Source organism: Mixophyes fleayi, chromosome 4 (genome assembly GCF_038048845.1).
Source record: "Mixophyes fleayi isolate aMixFle1 chromosome 4, aMixFle1.hap1, whole genome shotgun sequence".
NCBI lineage: Eukaryota > Metazoa > Chordata > Amphibia > Anura > Limnodynastidae > Mixophyes > Mixophyes fleayi.
The window spans coordinates 211406050-211426740 of NC_134405.1; the positions used below are offsets into that span (position 1 = coordinate 211406050).

At 42.1% G+C, this 20691-nt stretch overlaps 3 protein-coding genes across 4 annotated transcripts in view; 1 reads left to right on the forward strand and 2 right to left on the reverse strand.

Moving 5' to 3' along the window:
- Window positions 1-2304, forward strand: part of PARPBP (PARP1 binding protein) — a 25132-nt gene extending 22828 nt beyond the window's left edge. For both annotated transcript variants that reach the window (XM_075209276.1, XM_075209277.1), the window contains exon 11: window positions 1872-2304. In XM_075209276.1, the coding sequence (XP_075065377.1) occupies window positions 1872-2164 (293 nt within the window). In that variant the 3' untranslated portion in view covers window positions 2165-2304. The remainder of the gene's footprint in view (window positions 1-1871) is intronic.
- SYCP3 (synaptonemal complex protein 3) overlaps window positions 1-20691 on the reverse strand; it is a 746653-nt gene that overhangs the window by 432344 nt on the left and 293618 nt on the right. The gene's annotated exons all lie outside the window — the stretch shown is intronic.
- On the reverse strand, window positions 2294-6088 carry PMCH (pro-melanin concentrating hormone). Its single transcript, XM_075209278.1, has 3 exons — window positions 5782-6088; window positions 5302-5506; window positions 2294-2483 (listed from the first exon to the last, which is right to left on the reverse strand). The coding sequence occupies exons 1-3, from the start codon at window positions 6025-6027 to the stop codon at window positions 2434-2436; spliced, it is 501 nt and encodes a 166-aa protein (XP_075065379.1). The 5' UTR covers window positions 6028-6088; the 3' UTR covers window positions 2294-2433.

Genomic DNA, 20691 nt, shown 5'->3' on the forward strand with positions numbered 1-20691 from the left:
ATCATTGCCTAACGTTTGAGCTGATCCTACCCAGATAAAGAAGGTCTTTATTTAATCATATTGGCAAACTAAACCATTGACTGTGCTGTTATCGATAGTTACGCCCCTATCCAAAATCTGTACTTGTTTCGGATAACTGGATGGGTTGGTATCCCAAATTAGGAAAAGGGCTCTTCTAATACAACACCTTTGATAGGTGTTCTATCTGTGGTAGCTTCTCCTGTCAAATTTGACCTTCAAGTCTTCAATAAAGCTCTAGAAATCTTTACTCCTTTTATGATTTCTGGAGGCTGAAAGAACCCTTGGCCCAAGAATATTACATCCCTCAGCCCACAATACATACTCCTGAATGGAAATGACCCTGCTTGGCTTTGACCTAGCATCATACATGACATCTGTCCAGTCTAGGCAGTTTGTTCTGACCATGCTTCCATATCCATAGATCTTGTCAACCTAGCTGCCTTAGGTCTATAATGTAGTATATTAATGTTGCACTTCTAGATAATAATGAGATTGTTGCTGAACTTCTAGAACTCACTACGGAGTAATTTTAATCTACATGATCTTCTTAACACTCCCCAAATCGTTCTGTGGATAGCACATAAAGCAGTACTGAGGGGGCACCTGATTAGCATGGCCTCTAACCAGAAGAAATCTAACCATATTTGAACACCTACCACATTCAACTCCAATCTCTTGAATCCAAAGCTTGATCCATACCCACGCACTCTCACAGACCTTAATAAAGTTCAGTCTGACACCTTTAAATGACTAAAACAAATTTTTTACGAAAAACGTGGATAAAATATTGTCCTCTATACGGAGATCTGTGAGAACCCAGAATAATATAATGGCTGCAAAAAGCAATCAATAAATGACCCTACAGATATTCTAAATAAATTCCAACCTTTTATATTCTTTCTAGCCAATCTCCCTTTTCTTTAGAAGCCATAGAACACCTAATGGACAAACTTCTTGATGACTCCTGTTTATTTAAATTGACTTGACATTCAGCGTGTCAAGTGTTTGAAATTACTTTAGAAGACATTGCTACCATAAATGACCATAAATTAGAAAGTGGCCAGGTCCAGATGGGTGCTCTGCTGCATATTGTCTGACCGGTGGTCTCCATACCCGCTCTCCTTTTTGAAATGCTAGCAGCTATATTGTTGTGATCCATGAGGATGGCAAGTGCCCACATAACTGCGTGTTCTATAGGCTCATTGAATTCCTTAATGACCTTAAAATGTAAGCCAAAATCCTAGCTAATGGACTAAACTAAGTTAATCCCCCCTCAGATCCACCATGGCAAAGGGGGCTTCATCCAAGGGCACCCGACCAAGGACAAAACAGGGCGAACCATAAACCTTATACATATCATAAACTCCAGGAGATCTCCAGCTATTTTCTCTATATAGCAATAGAATCTACTGGAGCTTTATGACCCAGACGCTTGGATCTCTTGTTATATCTGGTGACTTTCTAAATTGTATACTTGCCCCCTTACATTTTTCCCCCATGCTGCCCTGTGTGCAAAATTTATAAGTAATAAGACCCATCTACCAAGGTATACATCCGCAGTGACACCAGACAAGGCTGCCCATCGTGCCCCCCACCCCTATTTTTTGCCCTGGCGATTGAACCACTATATTTTGCACATTTCAGCAATGGAGAAAATGACCTACTATCCCCATGATAGGGGTCTAGAAGTGTTTGGCCTATGCAAAGAGCTATGGGTTTCAGACTCGGTCCTTCTCCCCGTATTCTCTAATCCATGCACCACAAGGTGCATCTCTCCCATAACGCTAACCGCTAAGATTGAGGAGCTTGTTTATGTCTCCTTATAAATTTTTTATTTTGCCTCTTTACAGATTATGTGTGCAAAGAAAAGCCAGCATTGCAAATAAGTTCAGGAAACATTGACAACAAAGGTGTGAAAGAAAAGCCCAGTAAAGACTCTGTAAGAAAGAGTACTAAAAGAAAGCAAGACAGAAGTGAAAATAAAAACATTGATATTGAACCCCCACAAAAAAGAGCTGTGGTTGGGTCATCAAGTACAAAAACAAAGGAAAACACAGCAACAACAAGGAATAATGGAAAATCTGCACCCAAGAACAAACTGATTGTTGGACAAGCCAAATTAACTAGCTTTTTCCGTGTATAAACTTTTATTTTTTGCTGTAAATAGTTATGTAGCATGCTACATTTTTGCACTTTGAGCCATTTAGTATTTTTGTAATTTGTTTTTAATCTTTTGTTATACTATTCATTTTGTTAATAAATTCATAACATGTTTACATTGCAGAGATCATTATTTTTTATTTAATAAATGTATGCAAAATGTACTCTTAATATCTGTCTGTTCCAGGATAGGTTGAAGATATACATCCATCAGTCATTATTCAGGTGATGAGAAAATTCTTAAGTGGTACATCATATCTGCCAGCATGGTCGATAAACTCTTCCAAGCATGCACCTGAGCACTAGAAATAACAATGGGTCATTATTCTGTTTCTTCATTCTCTACAGATTAATTTACTTATTTATTAACTATAGTGATAAGACAAAACAATATATATTTTATTATAAAGTGCAAACATGTTATGGGACTAAATACTTGGTGGCTAGAAGAACTTCATTTTAGAGGTGACAATTGAGCTGAAATATCTTTTTGATATTAAATATCTGAAAAATTCAAACCAATATCTGCTCCATGTTAGATTGACTGAACATACACGTGACCGTATGATTACCACTTAATCATTGCACACGCATATTGGAAACACAGAAGCTCCACCCATAATTGTACAACATTCTGGTGTTGATGGAGACAGCATTCGAATATCCATGCAAAGTATTCATAGCCTTGAGCAGAAACCAAGATTTAAGAATCCAAGTCCATAAACAAATTTTTATACAAACTAGATCAATTCACCAATTCAATTTCAAAACAGCAATCTTACAATAGCCATATTGCATGCTCAATTTGCAGTTCAACCCTATTCAGTGATGTGTATGTCCCATACAGCTCTGTCAAGCTACATTAATATGCAGAAATAGTTGCTGCAATTGTAGTTATATTGGTAATTCAACTTTGGCATGTTTTGTAACATGACTGAAACAGCAAAGTCTTACAATGCATATTATTCTGTCTACGTTTACAACTATTTACACTTGCCTCAAACATTTAAGAGATAATGACACCTCCCTGCCTATGGGGCAGGGAGGTGGCATGGGTTAAATTAACTGAGTTTAGATTGCTCCTGGCCCTTTGGACTGAGTAGAGAGTATGTCTCTATTCTATGTCCCTTAAGTCTCATTTCACTGGTGATTTGTTAGTGTTTTTATGAAAATCGTTTACTTGAAAGGTGTTTGTTTTCATATGCGTTTCAGAGCTCACAATAGATGGCACAAATGGCATTCTGAGAAAAAAAATAAAAGCTAGTGCTATGAAACACAAGTAATCACCAATGGGTATGTTAATCCTAGACACAATGGTTTCTAGTGCCTGACCAGTTTACGTGGGTTAGAGACCTGTAAATAAAGAAAACAAACACCAGTGGAAATGAGCCCTTAGAGTTGACGTATGGGTTGCAAACATTTAAACATTGCTCAAGGAGCAAAAATGTGCTGTGTGTGACTGATCCCCAAACACGCCTGCTACCCATGCAGAGGACGGCCATGTTTCAGCCTGACAAAGTTGCAGCATGAGGTCATTTTATGTCACCCCTGTTGTGTATGTGGTCACATAATACACATTCGAGTGAAGGGACTAAATTTATTACCAGTTGCATGAAACGGAAACCTAACTGAAGATGACAAAATAAGGCAATATGGTAAGCAACCGATTATTCATAGCTATAGTCTTGACATATGCGTGTTTAATATGCAAGATGGCTCTTTCATGAATACATTTTTATGTTCTGGCTATAAATTATTTAATTTTTTTTCAAAAGTATGGGCAATAACATATATAGGTTATTCTAGTCAGAACTTCTTTTTCTCTCAGCTTATTTGTGTTTTATAAATGTGTGGGTTTTGCTATACTTCCTCAACCAAAGTAAATTTAAATTTCCATATATTGGAATGGTTTTATTAATATATAACTTTGTTGCCCTTGATATCCCTTTTATTCCACAAGAAAAGTTGTACAAGCTATCTCTCTGATTTTCAGAGGGTGTTTTCTGGAATGGTATAAGGCAGGGGTGTCCAAACTCAGTCCTTAAGCGCTACAAACGGGTCATGTTTTCTGTCTTTAAACACAGGTTGGATAATTACTGACCCCAGGAAAATACATTAACTCATCTGTGCATGGTTAAATAAATCCTGAAAACATGAACAGGTCTGGGTTTGGGCACCTCTGGTATAAGTTATGTAGTTTTATGATTATGGGGGTCTGATGACAGGATCTACCAGGTGCTAATTTAAAATGAATAATTAAGTGATCCAATTTATTTTTTTATATAAAAGAAAAACATTAAATGTAATGTAACGTTAAAGTTTCAATGCATAAAACAAGCATGGTTTTTATAGACTTATGCAATGTATTGAATGTAAAAACACGAACTGCATTTGTGTCTATGCAATTACATACATACAATCTTCCATTTGTATATAATAGATATGCAAGTAGAATTTTTTTTTTTTTTGTATAAAATTATATAATTTGTATATACTCAGCTTTTGAAATCCTGTTTTAATCATTTTATTTTAAACACGTGTGCTTCTAGTGTGCCTGGAGGGAAAATAAATATATAGTAGATTGTAAGGTTGCGAGCAGGGTTCTCTTACCTCTCTGTCTGTATGTATTACCCAGTATTGTCTTATTAATGTTTGTTCCCAATTGTAAAGCGATACGGAATTTGCTGGCGCTATATAAATAAATGTTGATGATGTTGATATAGTGGGCAGCATGGTGCCTCCCAACGCTGCGGTCATGAGTTTGAGTCTGACCATGGCCCTATTTGTGTGGTGTTTGTATGTTCTTCTTGTGTTTTGTGAGTTTCCTCCCACTGTCCAAAGACCTATTGATAGGATCATTGTCTTTGTCATTGTCAGATGAATTTTAACACTAATCTGTGTGTCTTTTTGTTAGGGAATATAGATTGTAAGTTCCTCTGTGGCAGGGACTGATGATGATTAAATATTCTCTGTAAAGTGCTTCATAATATGTAGACACTATATAAATGTTAATATTGATTTTTGACATATAGTACTTGCAGCTTGTTTTGTGATTATTTTCATAGTCACAGATTATGTTGCATGAGGACACAATCTCCAAAATGTAAAATTAATACTTACTATCAAAATCTCTTCTCCCTATGGGGAACTTTGCAGCATTTTCCTCTTCCCCAATATCTCTTCTTTCATGTGTTAAGTCAACATTCTCATCTCCAATTTCCAAATTTCTGGCTGCGCTTTTAAGTGGTGAAAACGGTATCTGTTTTAAGGCAACACTTAAAGGAAGAACATCACGGCTGAAGTAGTTGTTTTGATACCCTGCAGTCTATAGAGAGAGATGTTTTGCAATGAAAAAAAATTCAGTTGAGTTTTGCTCATTGACCATTCCTATGTATACATCACTGACAAAATATGCTTATGGTTAACATGAACATGCTAGTTCCACATTTGTGATTATACATGTATAATACAGGAGTATGTAGATATATGTATATGTGTGTGCACTATATATATATATATATATATATATATATATATATATGTGTGATTTTGCTCTTTTTATAGGTCAAACAGTAATGAATGAATTATAATCTATTTTACCTTCATGCTTTCCTCTTCTTCATTAAAATTTGTGTCTCCTCCCATGGAGTAATGGTCCTGCGGGTTAGCTGCAGATTTCTCAGTCATATCACCATTCCTTAATGCTTTTCTTAGTGCAATTGTATCTAGTAAAGCATCATTATTCTCTGATTTTCGGATAGACTTTGAAAATGAAAACAGGAAGCCTTGGGATAGAATAGATAAAGATATTATAAGTGGATAGCCTAAGATAATCATTCTTACCATTCTTTTGGACAGGCCTCTGGCAGATGTAAGTGTCTATTTGGAAATGATATGTGGTGAAGGCTCAGACCTTTTTTATATATGTTCACCACCAAAATTAGCATTTCGCTTAAAAAGAAGTGTCCTATCTCAGTGATTCTGGTAGGGTAATCCTTTTGAACAGCCTGTTGCGTTGTGAACTCATGCACTCTTAAATAATTGATTTCCAACTTAATCCAGCAAAGGTTATTGTTAATTTAGTGTTACAAAAAAGATCCTTCGTTCTAATCAACAGGGTGCTGTCTGCTGAATGAAAACATAATTTCATAAAAGACATAAACAAGTCATACTCAGTTTTTCTAAGCCTATGCATTGCAATTGCATTGTACACATTTCTAAGAATACTTCTTTATAAAACTGTGTTTCTCTTTAAGTGTATTTTATGGTATTAGTTCTATGATTGATTCACTATGTAATTATGAATCTCTTAATCTTTCATTTGTATTGAAGCACCAAACTGCTTGATTTACTTTATTAAAATTGATTTTGTTTTCATATATGGTTTCTAGTTGGCCATTTAAAACATAAAATGCACATGCTTCAGGTGATAAATCTGATGTGTTCCCAATTACCATAGTGCAGCATGTGTATTTCATACAGTATGACTGTAGAACTGTGATGGAAGTATGTCGTGAACATAGAGAACTTACAGTTATTCAGTTATTTATAAGGGTTAACACATTACATAATTATAAATCATAACTGCAGTGTAAATATGGTATATCAAATGAATCCATTGATAAGTTGAGCTACTAAAGTGTAAAATGTGAAGCCAGAGAGTCTGTGTGAGTATTCGGTGGCTCTGCACATCCCAGTGTTAGAAGATAGCAGTGTCACCTGTTGCAGCTTCAAAGGTCCCTGTGGTGAGATATATCCTGGCCTGGGATGGAGTTTTGACACCTGAATAGACTTTTACAAATCACTCAGCATGGTATCTGGCTCAAAAAGGCCATGTGCTGACTTGGCTATATTTTATATAGACAAGAATAATTCTGTTTTAAAATATGCCACTTAAGAGCAATAAAAATAATGATTAATCACCTATTCCTCAATAGCATGATGAAAGGCAGTTCATATGTCAATTTAAGAATTCTGACACGCACACGCACGCGTTGAGGAAATGAGTATAAGCTCAAACTGACACCGTGTACCTAGGCTTGTTTGGTATCAATAGATGGGTAAATTCAGAGCGTCGGGCAGAAAGGGAAGCTGCTGAGCAAGAGGCAGAGAGGAGATATCAGCTGGAGCTTGCCAAGCTCCAATACTAGCCAGAAGTCATAGAGACTGGTATCAGTAGACCCCATCCAGAGAGTTTCCCTGTATTGGAAAAAGACGGGGGAATTGCAGGCTTTTTTGCGAGGATTTGAAAAGATTTGCTGACAGTGTGGACTGCCCAAAGATCAGTGGGCACAGTATTTAACTCCTGGTTTGCGAGTGAAAGCATTAAAGGCCTTTGCAGATCTTCCCCCTGAGATGAACGGAGATTATGAGACCATCAAAAGTGCCCTGTTGCACCGTTGTAATATCGCACCGGAGGAGCACAGACAAAAGTTCTGGGATTTAAAACGCAGTGCCTCTGACACTTATTCAGGATTTGTGGCCCAACTGTCTGCTTTCTTCAAACAGTGGATTGGGGGGTTAAAGATAACCACCTTTGATCCTGGAGCAGTTTCTCAATTTGTGCCCAGCTGATGTGAAGGAATGGGAAGTGGATCAGGACCCTGAATCATCTGCGGAAGCAGCTAGACTGGCTGACAAGTATACTGTCAGCCGGGCACCTGCAGGTAAAGGAGGGACTTTCGCGCCAGGGCAGTCTGTCTTGAAAGTGGGACGGCCAGGAAGATCAACGCCACCCTCCCTCAACACCGTCACTCACTGTTTCTTCATCTTTTGGGAAGGTTGGGGCAAAACCTGTTTTGGGAGACACCTGTCAATGTTTTGTGTGCAACCAGATGGGGCATATCAGTACTGCCTGTCCAGAAAAGAACACTTCACCCTCCTGGTGGGCACCTTCCTTGCAAACTTCTCCAGTTGTCCTGTGTGTTGCTGGACCCCAAGGGAGCAAGAAGGATAACCTACAGCTAGTCACCGTGGGTGACCAGGTCATTGTGGTGTTAAGAGACATTGGGGCTGATGTTACACTGGTGCGTTCAGAACTGTTGGGATTAGAGGACTTCATGCCAGGAAAATGTATTTCTGTGCAAGGGGTGGGTGGAATTCACCTTACTGTGCCTATGCCCGCAGTTTACCTTGATTGGGGTGCTGGAAAGGGCTTAAGTAGGGGTATCGAACAATATTCCTGCTATTGTGTTACTTGGTACTGATTTAGGTAGAATTCTCTCTCTGTATGTTTCCACTGATTATGATGTAGAATCAGCTGGGAGTACCAACGGTTTTTCCTAGGTACCAGGAGGTGACAAGAAAAAGGTCTATTCAGTTGCACCTGAAATGTGTAAACCAGGATGTGACAAGGAAAGAGTATATTCTATTGTACCTGAAGTATGTAATGATTTTCATGCCACCCATGTTAATGTTAGTGTGACAGGATGGACCGCCTATGCCACCCTGTCTGTTGTTGCTGGGAACCGGCTGGGTTTACTTTGCCACCGTTCCCTTTTGTTATCCCAAATGCGCCCTCTTGCTGCAGTAGGAGGGGCTTACAATGCTGCCACCATTGAGCTCTTTTATGGCGCTCAGAACCACGTTCCTTCTGGGTAACTCACTGCAAGTGTACTCCTGTGCTGGTACACTTGGGCTGGCAACTCTGGACCTCTTACTATGGATCCGGGTTGCTGTGGATGGATCCTCCCTGGCCTATCACACTGACCAGCGCTGCATGGGTAGCAGGCAGAGTGGTGGTACTGGAAAAGCTTGGGTCCAAACCTCAGAATCAGCCGGAGAACGAATTAGATTTTAGGGTCTAATCAGCAGGTCACAGGATTACAGCAATACTGAAGATGTTGTCAAGCAGGGTCTTGAATCAGAGTGATGTTTATTGCTCAAGTGTCCTGACAAGGACAGTTCCACTGATTTAAGGTATCAGTGGTCAGGTCAGATGGAACATCAGAATGATATATTACATGCTCACACAGCTCACCTTTTATACAGTTCTGACATAACTCCTAGCAGAGGTAAGCCAGCCCCTTGGACCTAGCTGGCTCCAACCCATCTAGAATATTCCCTCAGATCTCAGGATGTAATCTAATTTTGCATCTAATAATTGAGCTTCCATATCAACTTGATTTCCATTAGATCTCAGGATGTAATCTAGTTTTGCATCTAACACAATTTAACTTACACAACCCCCCTTCAGATGTTCTGTCTCCATTGTTTAGAGTTCATGTCTGTCTAACAGGACCTGCAGTTAGGTAACGGCCCCCCTGTTGTGCATTCAAGTGTTGGTCACTCACATTGAATAGACTTAATTAGCCTTAATGAGGACATTCTCTACACTACACAACAGACTTACAAATGCTTATCAGAAATCAGACATATACCTTAGACATGAATGCATTTCCTTGCACTAAGATATGCAAAAGTTTCAAAACAAAAACTTATTGTATCAGGTATACATCAGAAATAAGGTATTTGCTTTTGAAAGGTTAAAACAGAAAAACCAAATTTTCTACCCTGGTCTCAGAAATAACGATTTTCTATCTCACAGTATACACAATATCAAAAATAAGTGCATTGGCAATTATATAAATAAGCGGCCTGCGCTATATGCTTTAAATAAATTTATACCAAAAGTTATTTAATAGTGATCCAGTCACAGTTAGAATCTGCTGAGAGTAAACACGGTTTTTCCCAGGTACCAGGTGGTAACCGGGAAAGGGAATTTCGTATTGTACCTGATCCATATAATGATCATGCCAAAAATAGCATTGCATTAGAATCTAAAACTGTTTTTACACTGACATCTTGTCATGAGGTAGGGACAAATGACACTGTTACTGCAAATATTGGCATTGATACAGGTGTATGTAAGATGCTTGCTAGAAAGGGGATGGATGACAATGCGATTATTTCTGTTGGGTTAGATAACAGCAACGTTCTTAACCAGGTAATGTGTTCAGAAGTGAGGGTACAGTGTAAATAGGAGGGAGTGCAGAGGGAAACTGTCCTTTCTGTGCCTGATCCAGCCGTACCCAGGGGTGTTGAGAATGTGGGGGAGACACATAGACATGACCAACGGGAAATTACGAGTGACAGTATTCCTTACATTGCTGCTGTGACCTGTAGTTTGAATGTTCACCACTCACATCTCCATGCGAGTTCTGCACATTTACCTGAATTTTCTATAGAGAAAGGGGGGTCAGTTGCTAGCCCACCATCTCCGAGTCAGCCATCTAACGGCTTAGAGGAGGTAGATGAGTGGCCCAAACTCCCTGTTATTCTACACACCCATATAGATGAGTCCAAGTGGGGGGGGGGGGGGGGTGACCTGTCCAGTAGCCCCCCGGATGAGAATTTTAATTTTACATTTTATTACTTTTATTAATTTTAAGTGGCATATTTTAAAACTGAATTATTCTTGTTTATATAAAATATAGACAAGTCAGCACATGGTCTCTTCTTAGCTACACTCTCTGTACCTCTCACTGACTGGGTCTCTTTGTGGGTGCTGCCTGAGAGAACGCCTCCTTCCCAAAAAAACTCCTGTAAGTGGCAACACCTTTATTCTGGCACAGCGGAATGCCTACTTCCACTCTGCACTGCTTCCAAGTTACACCCCCACTGATAGAGAATTTTGTAACTTGGCTATATTTTATATAGACAACAATAATTCAGTTTTAAAATATGCCACTTAAAATTAATAAAAGTAATGATCAAGCACATGCTCCTCAATAGCATGATGAAAGGCAGCTCATATGTCAAATTAAGAATTCTGACACACAGAGCAGTTGAGGAAATGAGTATAAGCTCAAACTGTGTACCTAGGCTTGTTTGGTATCAATAGATGGGTAAATTCATAGGGCATCTATTAATAATAAATTTGGATATGTGTGACACTCCACAGAAAAGTTAGGTTATAGTAGTAGAATTTGATAGTAAATCAGGTAACATGCAAATGGTGATTGAAAAAAAAGTGTCACAGACCACAAACCCCAGGAATTGGGGAAAGGTATAAAGGTGTCTAAAAAGCTGAGACCAGTTACAACAAATTGTCAGTCTTTTGGGAAAATCAATCCACATTGATAAACTGTCCATCTTCCTAGCCAATTTCCCATGGCACAGATTATACAACTCATGTAAATTATACTCTAAATGTAACCCCTTTTATTTTAAACTGTTTTGCTTGTGTATGTTATGTCAATTGTTTATTCATTTTTTAATATATATATATATATATTTCTATATCTGTATGCCCTGTACCTTTGTATATTAAATCTATAAATTTAGTAAGTGTTGTCCTTGATACTCTAACTAATCCATTAGCCTGTTAAGAAGAATATAGCTTGACCAAGTTAACCCAGTGAATGCCAGTGTGTTATTTGTTAATACATTTGACTAACAAGCCTAGTGTGTGCTTGTATTTACATTTGTGTAACAGTCTAGAGGTGTGAAGAGTTATCTCTTTGATTGCTGGGGTGGGCCTTACTTACCTGTGGGTAGCCAGAAGCCTTGTGTGCCAGTGTGGCACAGTATATTGGGGTCCTGTTGCCTGTATTCAACAGGCGGTGGCAAACCTGAAATGAGTGGGGGTGTGAGAGTGCTGTGTGGGGGCGATTCAGTAGGGCTATAGCCTGTGTGATAGGTAGAGAGAGACTACGGGCTGGAATCATGTGTAGCCTCATACAGCAAACACCCCAGTCAAGAAGCTGGGAGTTTGTTTGTGACAAAGTATATCCAAAATATGAAATTAGCATATGACATCCCAATCCAAGTATTCAGCCAAGTCGTATTGTAAACTTTACTCTACCACTTCTAAGCAGACAGGAAGTTTACTTGCACTTTAAGGACCTTATTGAATATCATTGAAATACATGGTGGTGGAATGGAGGGGGGTAATGCCAACATCCTCTACAGAGGATTAAAACAAGCCGGGGATAGGGGATTTTTCAAATTGGTGCCAGAGTTTTTGTCATATGTCTTGATAGTGTTGTTAGTATTGTTCAAAAAACTCAAAATGTATTCCATGTACATGTGTGTATACCTACACTTATGGATAGTGTAGAGATGCTTGAAATACAATGTAATTGTTAAAAAAAGTGCAAGGGCAGGTGCACTTCTTGGTGCAATGGAGGAACCGTGGATTAGAAGAGCAGTCTTGGGTTCCGCGGAGACAACTCCATACCCCCAAAAAACTTAAGGAGTTCTTCAAAAGATTCCCTAGAAAACCGGGATGTCGGGGTGCCTTGACCCCTCCTCAAGAGGGGGGTACTGTTACGGCACCGCCGCGACTCCCTTACCACCGTCCCCGCCGTCGCTATGATGACCGGGACATCACTTCCGGGGGCTCGGCCCGGCCGTTGCCTAGGCAACGGTCGGGATGCTGATTGTGAGAGCACCGCGTCCCAGCAAGGGGAACTGCTGGGCGCGTGCGCATCTAGATAGCCTGTGGGCTAATTAATCGTATGGGCTGTATTCTTGCAGAGCTAGGCTCTGATTGGTTGGGGCTAATATTTAAGGCAATGAGGTCTGCTACCTCATTGCCGGTTATAGCTTCTGTCTCACAGTCTGCTGACCTGCTTGTTCCTGTTTCTGTTCCTGTGTATTGTATCCTACTGACCTCTCGTGTATGACCCTTGGCTTTGGATTTGGACTTCTCTTGTGTATCCCGTGACCCTGACCTTTGGCCTGTTTACCGTTTCTCCTGTTTGCCTGTGACCCTTGACCCCAGCCTGTTAACTGGACTTGCTACCTGCTGCCGGCCCTTGACCTCTGCGTGGACCACACTCCGCTTGCCTGGGTTCTCCCCAGCCGGTACACACTTCACGACCCTCTGTCAGTCTGCAGCCCAGCCTGTCCCCACCATCAGGGGCTCCAGTGAACACCTGATTGTGTTGTGCCGGCTGGAGGGGTTCCTAACATTATAACCGGCCCACACACGGAGACAAGGTTGGAATGGATGCAAGTGGATCCACACCGTCTCCGCACAAGCCCTAGCGGGCCAGACAAATGCTCAGCCAATCCCTGGATCATCTGATACAAGGGTATCAGATGATCCAGGGATTGGCTGAGCGTTTGTCTGTTCAAGAAGAAGCCGCAAAAACTTCACAACCCACTCCGAGTTCCACCTGTGAACCTAAGATGAATTTGCCATATCGCTTCTCTGGAAATAGATCCCAGTTTCGGAATTTCAGGGAGAGCTGCAAGCTCTATTTCCGGTTGAGACACCGCTCCTCCGGGTCAGAGCAACAAAGAGTCGGGATTATCATTTCCCTCCTACAAGGTGACCCCCAGTCCTGGGCCTTTTCTTTGCCACAGACCAGCCCTGCCATGCAGTCCGTAGACGCTTTCTTTGAGGCATTGGGTCTACTATATGATGACCCGGATCGAGTGGCCTCCGCGGAAGCTCATCTATGGGCCTTGAAACAAGGCCGGCGGTCGGCAGAAGAATACTGCGCTTAATTCCGTAGATGGTCACCTGATAGTGAATGGAATGACCCCGCCTTACATAGTCAGTTCCGTCTCGGCCTATCGGAACAGATCAAAGACTCTTTGGTGCAATACCCATCTCTTACCTCTCTGGAGGATCTGATGCACCTCTCCATTAAAATCGACAGGAGGTTTAAAGAGCGGAAAACCGAAAAGGAGACATCATCACCTCCATCCGCCTTCGTTCCTGTTTCCACGGATGGTGAGGAACCGATGCAATTAGGAGACGTTCACAAGGCCTATGTCTTTATTGTGGCACAAGAGGCCATTTCTCCCTTTCCTGCCCAAATAAGCCGGGAAAAGAGCATGCCTAGGGAACGAGGGGAAAGTTCACCTAGGTCTGCAGATTGTCTCCCCGAAAAATGCTGTATTGATAACTGCACAGCTTACGTTCCATGGACCTGGCAGCCTTCATTGATAGTGGAGCTGCGGGCAACTTCCTTGACATCGGGTTCGCCGCGCTGCTGAAATTCCGATGGTAAGACTCAAGTCTGCTATTACTGTTTGTGGCTTAGAAGGAAGTCCGTTACCTGGTGGCAAGATTTCCTGGGAGACCCCGCCACTACAGTTGAATATCGGAGCTCTCCATTCAGAGTCAATAACCTTCCTCCTTATTGATTGCTCATCGGTTCCCTTGATCCTGGGCCACCCATGGCTTTCCCGGCATAACCCTGTAATGGACTGGCTAAAAGGAGAAATTGTCCAGTGGAGTTCTTACTGTGAACAGTCCTGCTTGTCACTGCCGCTGCAAGTGATCCAGTCTATTCCGGAGCAACTTCCCTCACAATACCACGACTTCTGGGACGTGTTTTCCAAGAGAGCTGCGGATACTCTACCACCTCACCGTGACTTCGACTGCGCCATCGAGCTTATACCTGGTTCCAAGTTACCCAAGGGATGCCTGTATTCTCTCTCGGCTCCCGAGACCAAGTCCATGCAGGATTATATTGAGGAGAATTTGGAAAAGGGCTTCATCAGGCCATCCAAATCTCCAGTAGGAGCTGGTTGTTTTTTTGTGTCTCAAAAAGACGGAGGACTAAGACCCTGTATTGACTACAGAGGATTGAACCTCATCACAGTCAAAAACACCTATCCACTTCCTCTAATCTCTGTATTGTTCGATCAACTAAGAGGTGCAACAGTATTCACCAAAATTGATCTTCGGGGTGCATATAACCTCATGCGTATAAGAGCAGGTGATGAGTGGAAGACGGCATTCAATACGCTCTCTGGCCACTGTGAATATTTTGTCATGCCGTTTGGTCTTAGTAACGCCCCTGCAGTATTTCAGGATCTAATTAATGAAGTGCTACTTGAGTTTCTGGGACATTTCGTTGTGGTTTACTTGGACGACATCCTCATATATTCGGACTCGTTAGTACACCAGGGTCATGTCAGACAAGTTTTACAAAAGTTGCGAAAACATCATCTCTATGCTAAACTCGAAAAATGTGAGTTTGAGGTTCAGAAGGTATCCTTTCTTGGTTATATAATCTCCTCGGAAGGATTCTCCATGGACCCAACCAAGGTCCAAGCAATCTTAGACTGGGTACAACCGAATAACCTCAAGGCGGTCCAGAGATTCCTGGGATTCGCCAACTATTGCAGGAGATTTATTGGCGACTTTGCGGATATTGTGGCTCCTATTGTCACCTTGACTCGCAAGGGAAGCGACCCAGCTAACTGGACATCTCGGGCAATAACTGCTTTTAAAACTCTGAAGAAAGCCTTCGTGTCTGCTCAGGTCCTCAGACACCCGGATCCTAAGGTACCGTTTATTCTTGAGGTTGATGCCTCTGACGTTGGTGCGGGTGCCATCTTGTCTCAAAAAGATTCCCAGACTCGCCGCTTACATCCATGTGCCTATTTCTTTCGCCAGTTCTCTTCAGCAGAGGCCAACTATGATGTGGGAAACCGAGAGCTGTTGGCAATCAAATGGGCCTTTGAGGAATGGCGACATTGGTTGGAAGGCGCTACACACCAGATCACCGTTATAACGGATCATAAAAATCTGCAGTATATACAGTCGGCCAAATAACTGAACCCTCGGCAGGCTAGTTGGTCGCTGTTCTTCACCCGTTTTAACTTTGTAATTACATATCGTCCAGGTTCTAAGAATGTCCGGGCAGACGCCCTGTCCAGAAGCTTTCTGGCACACCATGCTCCGGTTACTAGTCCAGAACCTATTATTCCCTTGTCTATGATCCATGCTGGGTTAACCCAAGACCTAAGCTGTACTTTACAAAGGTTTCAGAGATTAGCTCCTGATAATACTCCAGTAGGATGCTTGTTTGTCCCAGTTCATCTGAGGAGTGCAGTTCTTGCTGAAGCACACAATAGTCAGACTGCTGGACATCCGGGAGTCTTTAAGACATTAGAAATCCTTTCCCGTACTGTATGGTGGCCATCTTTGTCTGCTGACGTCAAGAGTCACGTCCTGTCTTGTGAAGTTTGTGCCAGGAACAAAGTTCCCAGGACTCGCCCGGTAGGTCAGTTGGTTCCGTTGGCCACTCCTGCAAAACCTTGGACACATTTGTCCATGGATTTTATCGTTGATTTACCACCTTCTGCGGGACACAATACCATTTGGGTCGTGGTAGACCGCTTCAGCAAAATGGCACATTTCATTCCACTAACCCGGCTTCCTACTGCTCGAGATCTAGCCATTCTCTTCATACAACATATTTTCCGTCTCCATGGACTTCCTTCTGATATCGTTTCTGATCGTGGATCACAATTCATTGCACAATTCTGGAAATCCTTCTGTACCCTGCTCGGAATTAAAATTAGTTTGTCATCCGCATACCACCCTCAGTCAAATGGGCAAACTGAAAGGGTTAACCAGTCCTTAGAGCAATTTTTAAGATGCTACATATCGGAATTCCATGATAACTGGTCCTCCTTGTTACCCTGGGCGGAATTTGCTTGTAATAATTCATGCCACTCATCCACCAAAACCTCTCTGTTTTTCTGCAATTATGGCTTTCACCCCAGATCCAACTCCTTATACTCACTCAAGTCTGCTGGTATCCAGGAGATCCGCTCCACTGCCAGGGACCTCAGACTTATCTGGACGAAGGTACAGTCATCTTTGAGACAAGCTTCATTTTCTGCAAAAAAAATTTCGGATCGTCACCGTACCACCTGCTCCCTTAAGGTTGGCCAGAAAGTGTGGCTGTCTACAAAAAATATCGGGCTCAGACAGCCTTGCAAGAAGTTGGGTCCTAAGTTCATCGGGCCGTTTCCCATCATCAAGCAGGTGAACCCTGTCGCATTTAGGTTAAAAATTCCGGGCTCGTTAAGAATTCCTAACACATTTCACTGTTCTCTATTGAAGCCAGTACTTTATCCAGCTCAAGCCCAGTCTTCAAGCAAGCCACAAAGGTACATTGTTCAGAAAATCCTGGATTGTAAAAAAAAGTGCAAGGGCAGGTGCACTTCTTGGTGCAATGGAAGAACCGCGGATTAGAAGAGCAGTCTTGGGTTCCGTGGAGACAACGCCATACCCCCAAAAAACTTAAGGAGTTCTTCAAAAGATTCCCTAGAAAACCGGGATGTCGGGGTGCCTTGACCCCTCCTCAAGAGGGGGGTACTGTTACGAACCGCGACTCCCTTACCTCCATCCCGGCCGTCGCTATGACGACTGGGACGTCACTTCCGGGGGCTCGGCCCGGCTGTTGCCTAGGCAACGGTCGGGACGCTGATTGTGAGAGTGCCGCGTCCCAGCAAGGGGAACTGCTGGGCACGTGCGCATCTAGATAGCCTGTGGGCTAATTAATCGTATGGGCTCTATTCTTGCAGAGCTAGGCTCTGATTGGTTGGGGCTAGTATTTAAGGCAATGAGGTCTGCTTCTGTCTCACAGTCTGCTGACCTGCTTGTTCCTGTTTCTGTTCCGGTGTATTGTATCCTACTGACCTCTCGTGTATGACCCTTGGCTTTGGATTTGGACTTCGCTTGTGTATCCCGTGACCCTGACCTTTGGCCTGTTTACCGTTTCTCCTGTTTGCCTGTGACCCTTGACCCCAGCCTGTTAACTGGACTTGCTACCTGCTGCCGGCCCTTGAACCTCTGCGTGGACCACACTCCGCTTGCCTGGGTTCTCCCCAGCCGGTACACACTTCACGACCCTCTGTCAGTCTGCAGCCCAGCCTGTCCCCACCATCAGGGGCTCCAGTGAACACCTGCTTGGCAGAGTAGACTCCGGGTCGTCCTTTATTTAACACATAAGTGAGGCTCCAAGAAGCAGTATTTTAGGAGAAAAATAGAGATGTAATTATTGAGGTGGGTCAAAAGTAATTGTAGGAAGAACTTTGAAGTTATGTTTCTACTTCTATCAGTATGGCAATGCTTGGACTGTAATATCCTAATATCTTATAGTTATTTAAATATCTGCGGTATTGCCAGCTATAGGCAACAGTTACATTGCCTGCCAATTGAAACACCTTCATTCCAGTTTTTTTTTAAGATACCAGCCATTGTGTTCCTATGTGCAATAGCTCAACGCTACTACACTCCCCTCCTACTGCAGATACAGTCCATTTATTTTATAATCAAGAGCGAGAAGAGACTACCAAGGACTACTTACAATTGTCAGCTGCGTACCAACATAACAGATTACCAGATTTACTTTCACATGCACACAAAAAAAAAATAGAAAAAATAGGTGAGGTTGCCTTTATATGAACCAGTATTATAGGAAAGAAAACCACAATAAATTCTGAAATCGTAGCACAATTGTGAATTATCGTTGGTTAAGCTCCTATAAATATTATCTACATTAATGCTGAATAATGTCATCATTGCATAATCAGTCAGCAGTAACATGATCAATTAAAGTAATCTCTAGCATTACTTGCTTATAGCAAGAAAGAATCACCCTAGCTTATATTGATATTAGCCTTCATTTTGAAGAACTTGACCCGCACCTTCATACCTTTTTTTTTATGAAATAAGTTTTTATTGGGTTTAGAAAACATAGACAGGTTATAAATGCAAATCAAACACAATGGCATGGTAGGCTATTGACAATGAAAGACTGACATCATGGTGCCAGGCCACAACATGCTTGAAGACCCTGAAAAGGGATGCGCCAAACCATACATATATAGCTGTTGAGCACCTCCAGACATGAAGCACGCATACAAAGACAAAGGGAAAAAGGGGGAAAGGGTAATCATTGGGGGGGGGGGCAGCAAAAATCCTCATTAAAGACCTAAGTTTAAGGTTCCTTTAACCCAGCAGAATGCAAATCAGCCCGACCCAACATATACCTGTTTGTCCCGCCCTACCAGGCAAGTGTTTGGATGTCAAATAGGACCCGCACCAATCAGTTTGTCAAATATAAGATCGGGGACTCTGGAGAATCTAAGATATCTAACCATGGGCACCAAATGGCATAATATGTTTTGAAAGAGTCTGTGGATGAAAGGTGCATCTCATCCATGATCCTGTAGAGTTCCAATCTATTCGACCAATCCCGAATACTCGGAGGCGTAGTTGCTCTCCATTTCACTGGGATTACTGCCTTAGCCGCTGAGATTAAATATTTTAAGAGAGATTTTTTAAAGCGTGATATAGGCATGTCAACTTTATTTAATAGCCAGAACACTGGAGTGTTGGGTATATTTTGACCTAGCAGCTTACGCGTGATGTTCACCACCTGAGACCAGAATGTTTGCAGCGTCGGGCAATCCCACCAAATATGCAAAAGAGAACCAGGTCCCTGGTTACATCTCCAACATGTGTTGGGCACCCCGTGGAAAACTCTCGCCAAGTAGGTCGGGCATCTGTACCACCTGGTAAGTACCTTATAGTGGGTCTCCAGAATTGAAACACTAGGAGAGCATGCATGAGCTGCTTGGCAGATTTTGGACCAGTCAGTATCTTGTAACTCTACTCCTAGATCTCTCTCCCATTCTATCATGAATTTCGGAGGGGACACAAATAGATGCTCCACCAAAAGCTTATATATAATTGAGAGGGAATGCGGAGGACAAGTTAACCTGCAGCACAGGGATTCAAAAACCGTTAAGTTCCTAGAAGTGTGTTGTCTTGGAAGCCCCAACGATAGGAGATGTTTAATCTGCAGGTATCTCCAGATCTCTATATTAGGCAGATTCCATTTGGATTGAATCTCTGCAAATGGTAGGACGCCCTCAGCACCCACCAACTGGCCGACACGATGTATCCCCGCTTGAGCCCATTGTTTGAAAGCTGTCGGAAAAGTTCCAGGGGGGAACTTTGGATTATTGAATAAGGGGGTTAGTGGGGAGATTGGGGAGGAAATACATGTGAGGATTCTAAGCTTAGACCATTTCACTAATGTGGGGCCTATGGTGGGATGGGCAATCTTAGGAACACTGGAGAGCCAGAGCAGTGTGGCAGCAGGGGAATCCAGAGAGAATGACTCAATTTCAACCCACTGTTTCAGCTCAGCCCTACTAGACATCTCCATTATTCTGACCAGTATCGCTGCGTTGTAGTAAGAGGAGAAGTGCGGAAGTTGTAGGCCTCCTAGATGTCTGCGTCTAAATAATATCTCATGCTTAAATCTGGGACGTCTCCCACACCATACAAAGTCACGCACCATTCGCTGAATACCCTGGAACCATGAGTCTGGGACGTGGATCGGTAAAGTCTGAATGAGATATAGGAGACGGGGAAGGACATTCATTTTGATTATGTTGACCCGACCCATCCAAGTAAAGTTCTTACTCTGCCACTCCCTCATATCCGCCCTGAGCCTGCCCAGAAGTGGCTTAAAATTGAGGTCATAAAGGCATGAGAGGTCACTAGCAAGTATCACCCCTAGATATTTTAATTGGGAGGGGTGCCAGATGAAAGGGAAGGCCAGTTTTAGCCCCTCCACCACTGAGGCCGGGGTCTTGATATTCAAAGCTACGGATTTACTATAGTTAATTTTAAAATTAGATAGGACGCCAAACTTTTGAAATCCTTTGACCAGATTAGGTAAAGAGACAATTGGATTGGTAATAATGGCTAAAAGATCATCTGCAAATAACGCA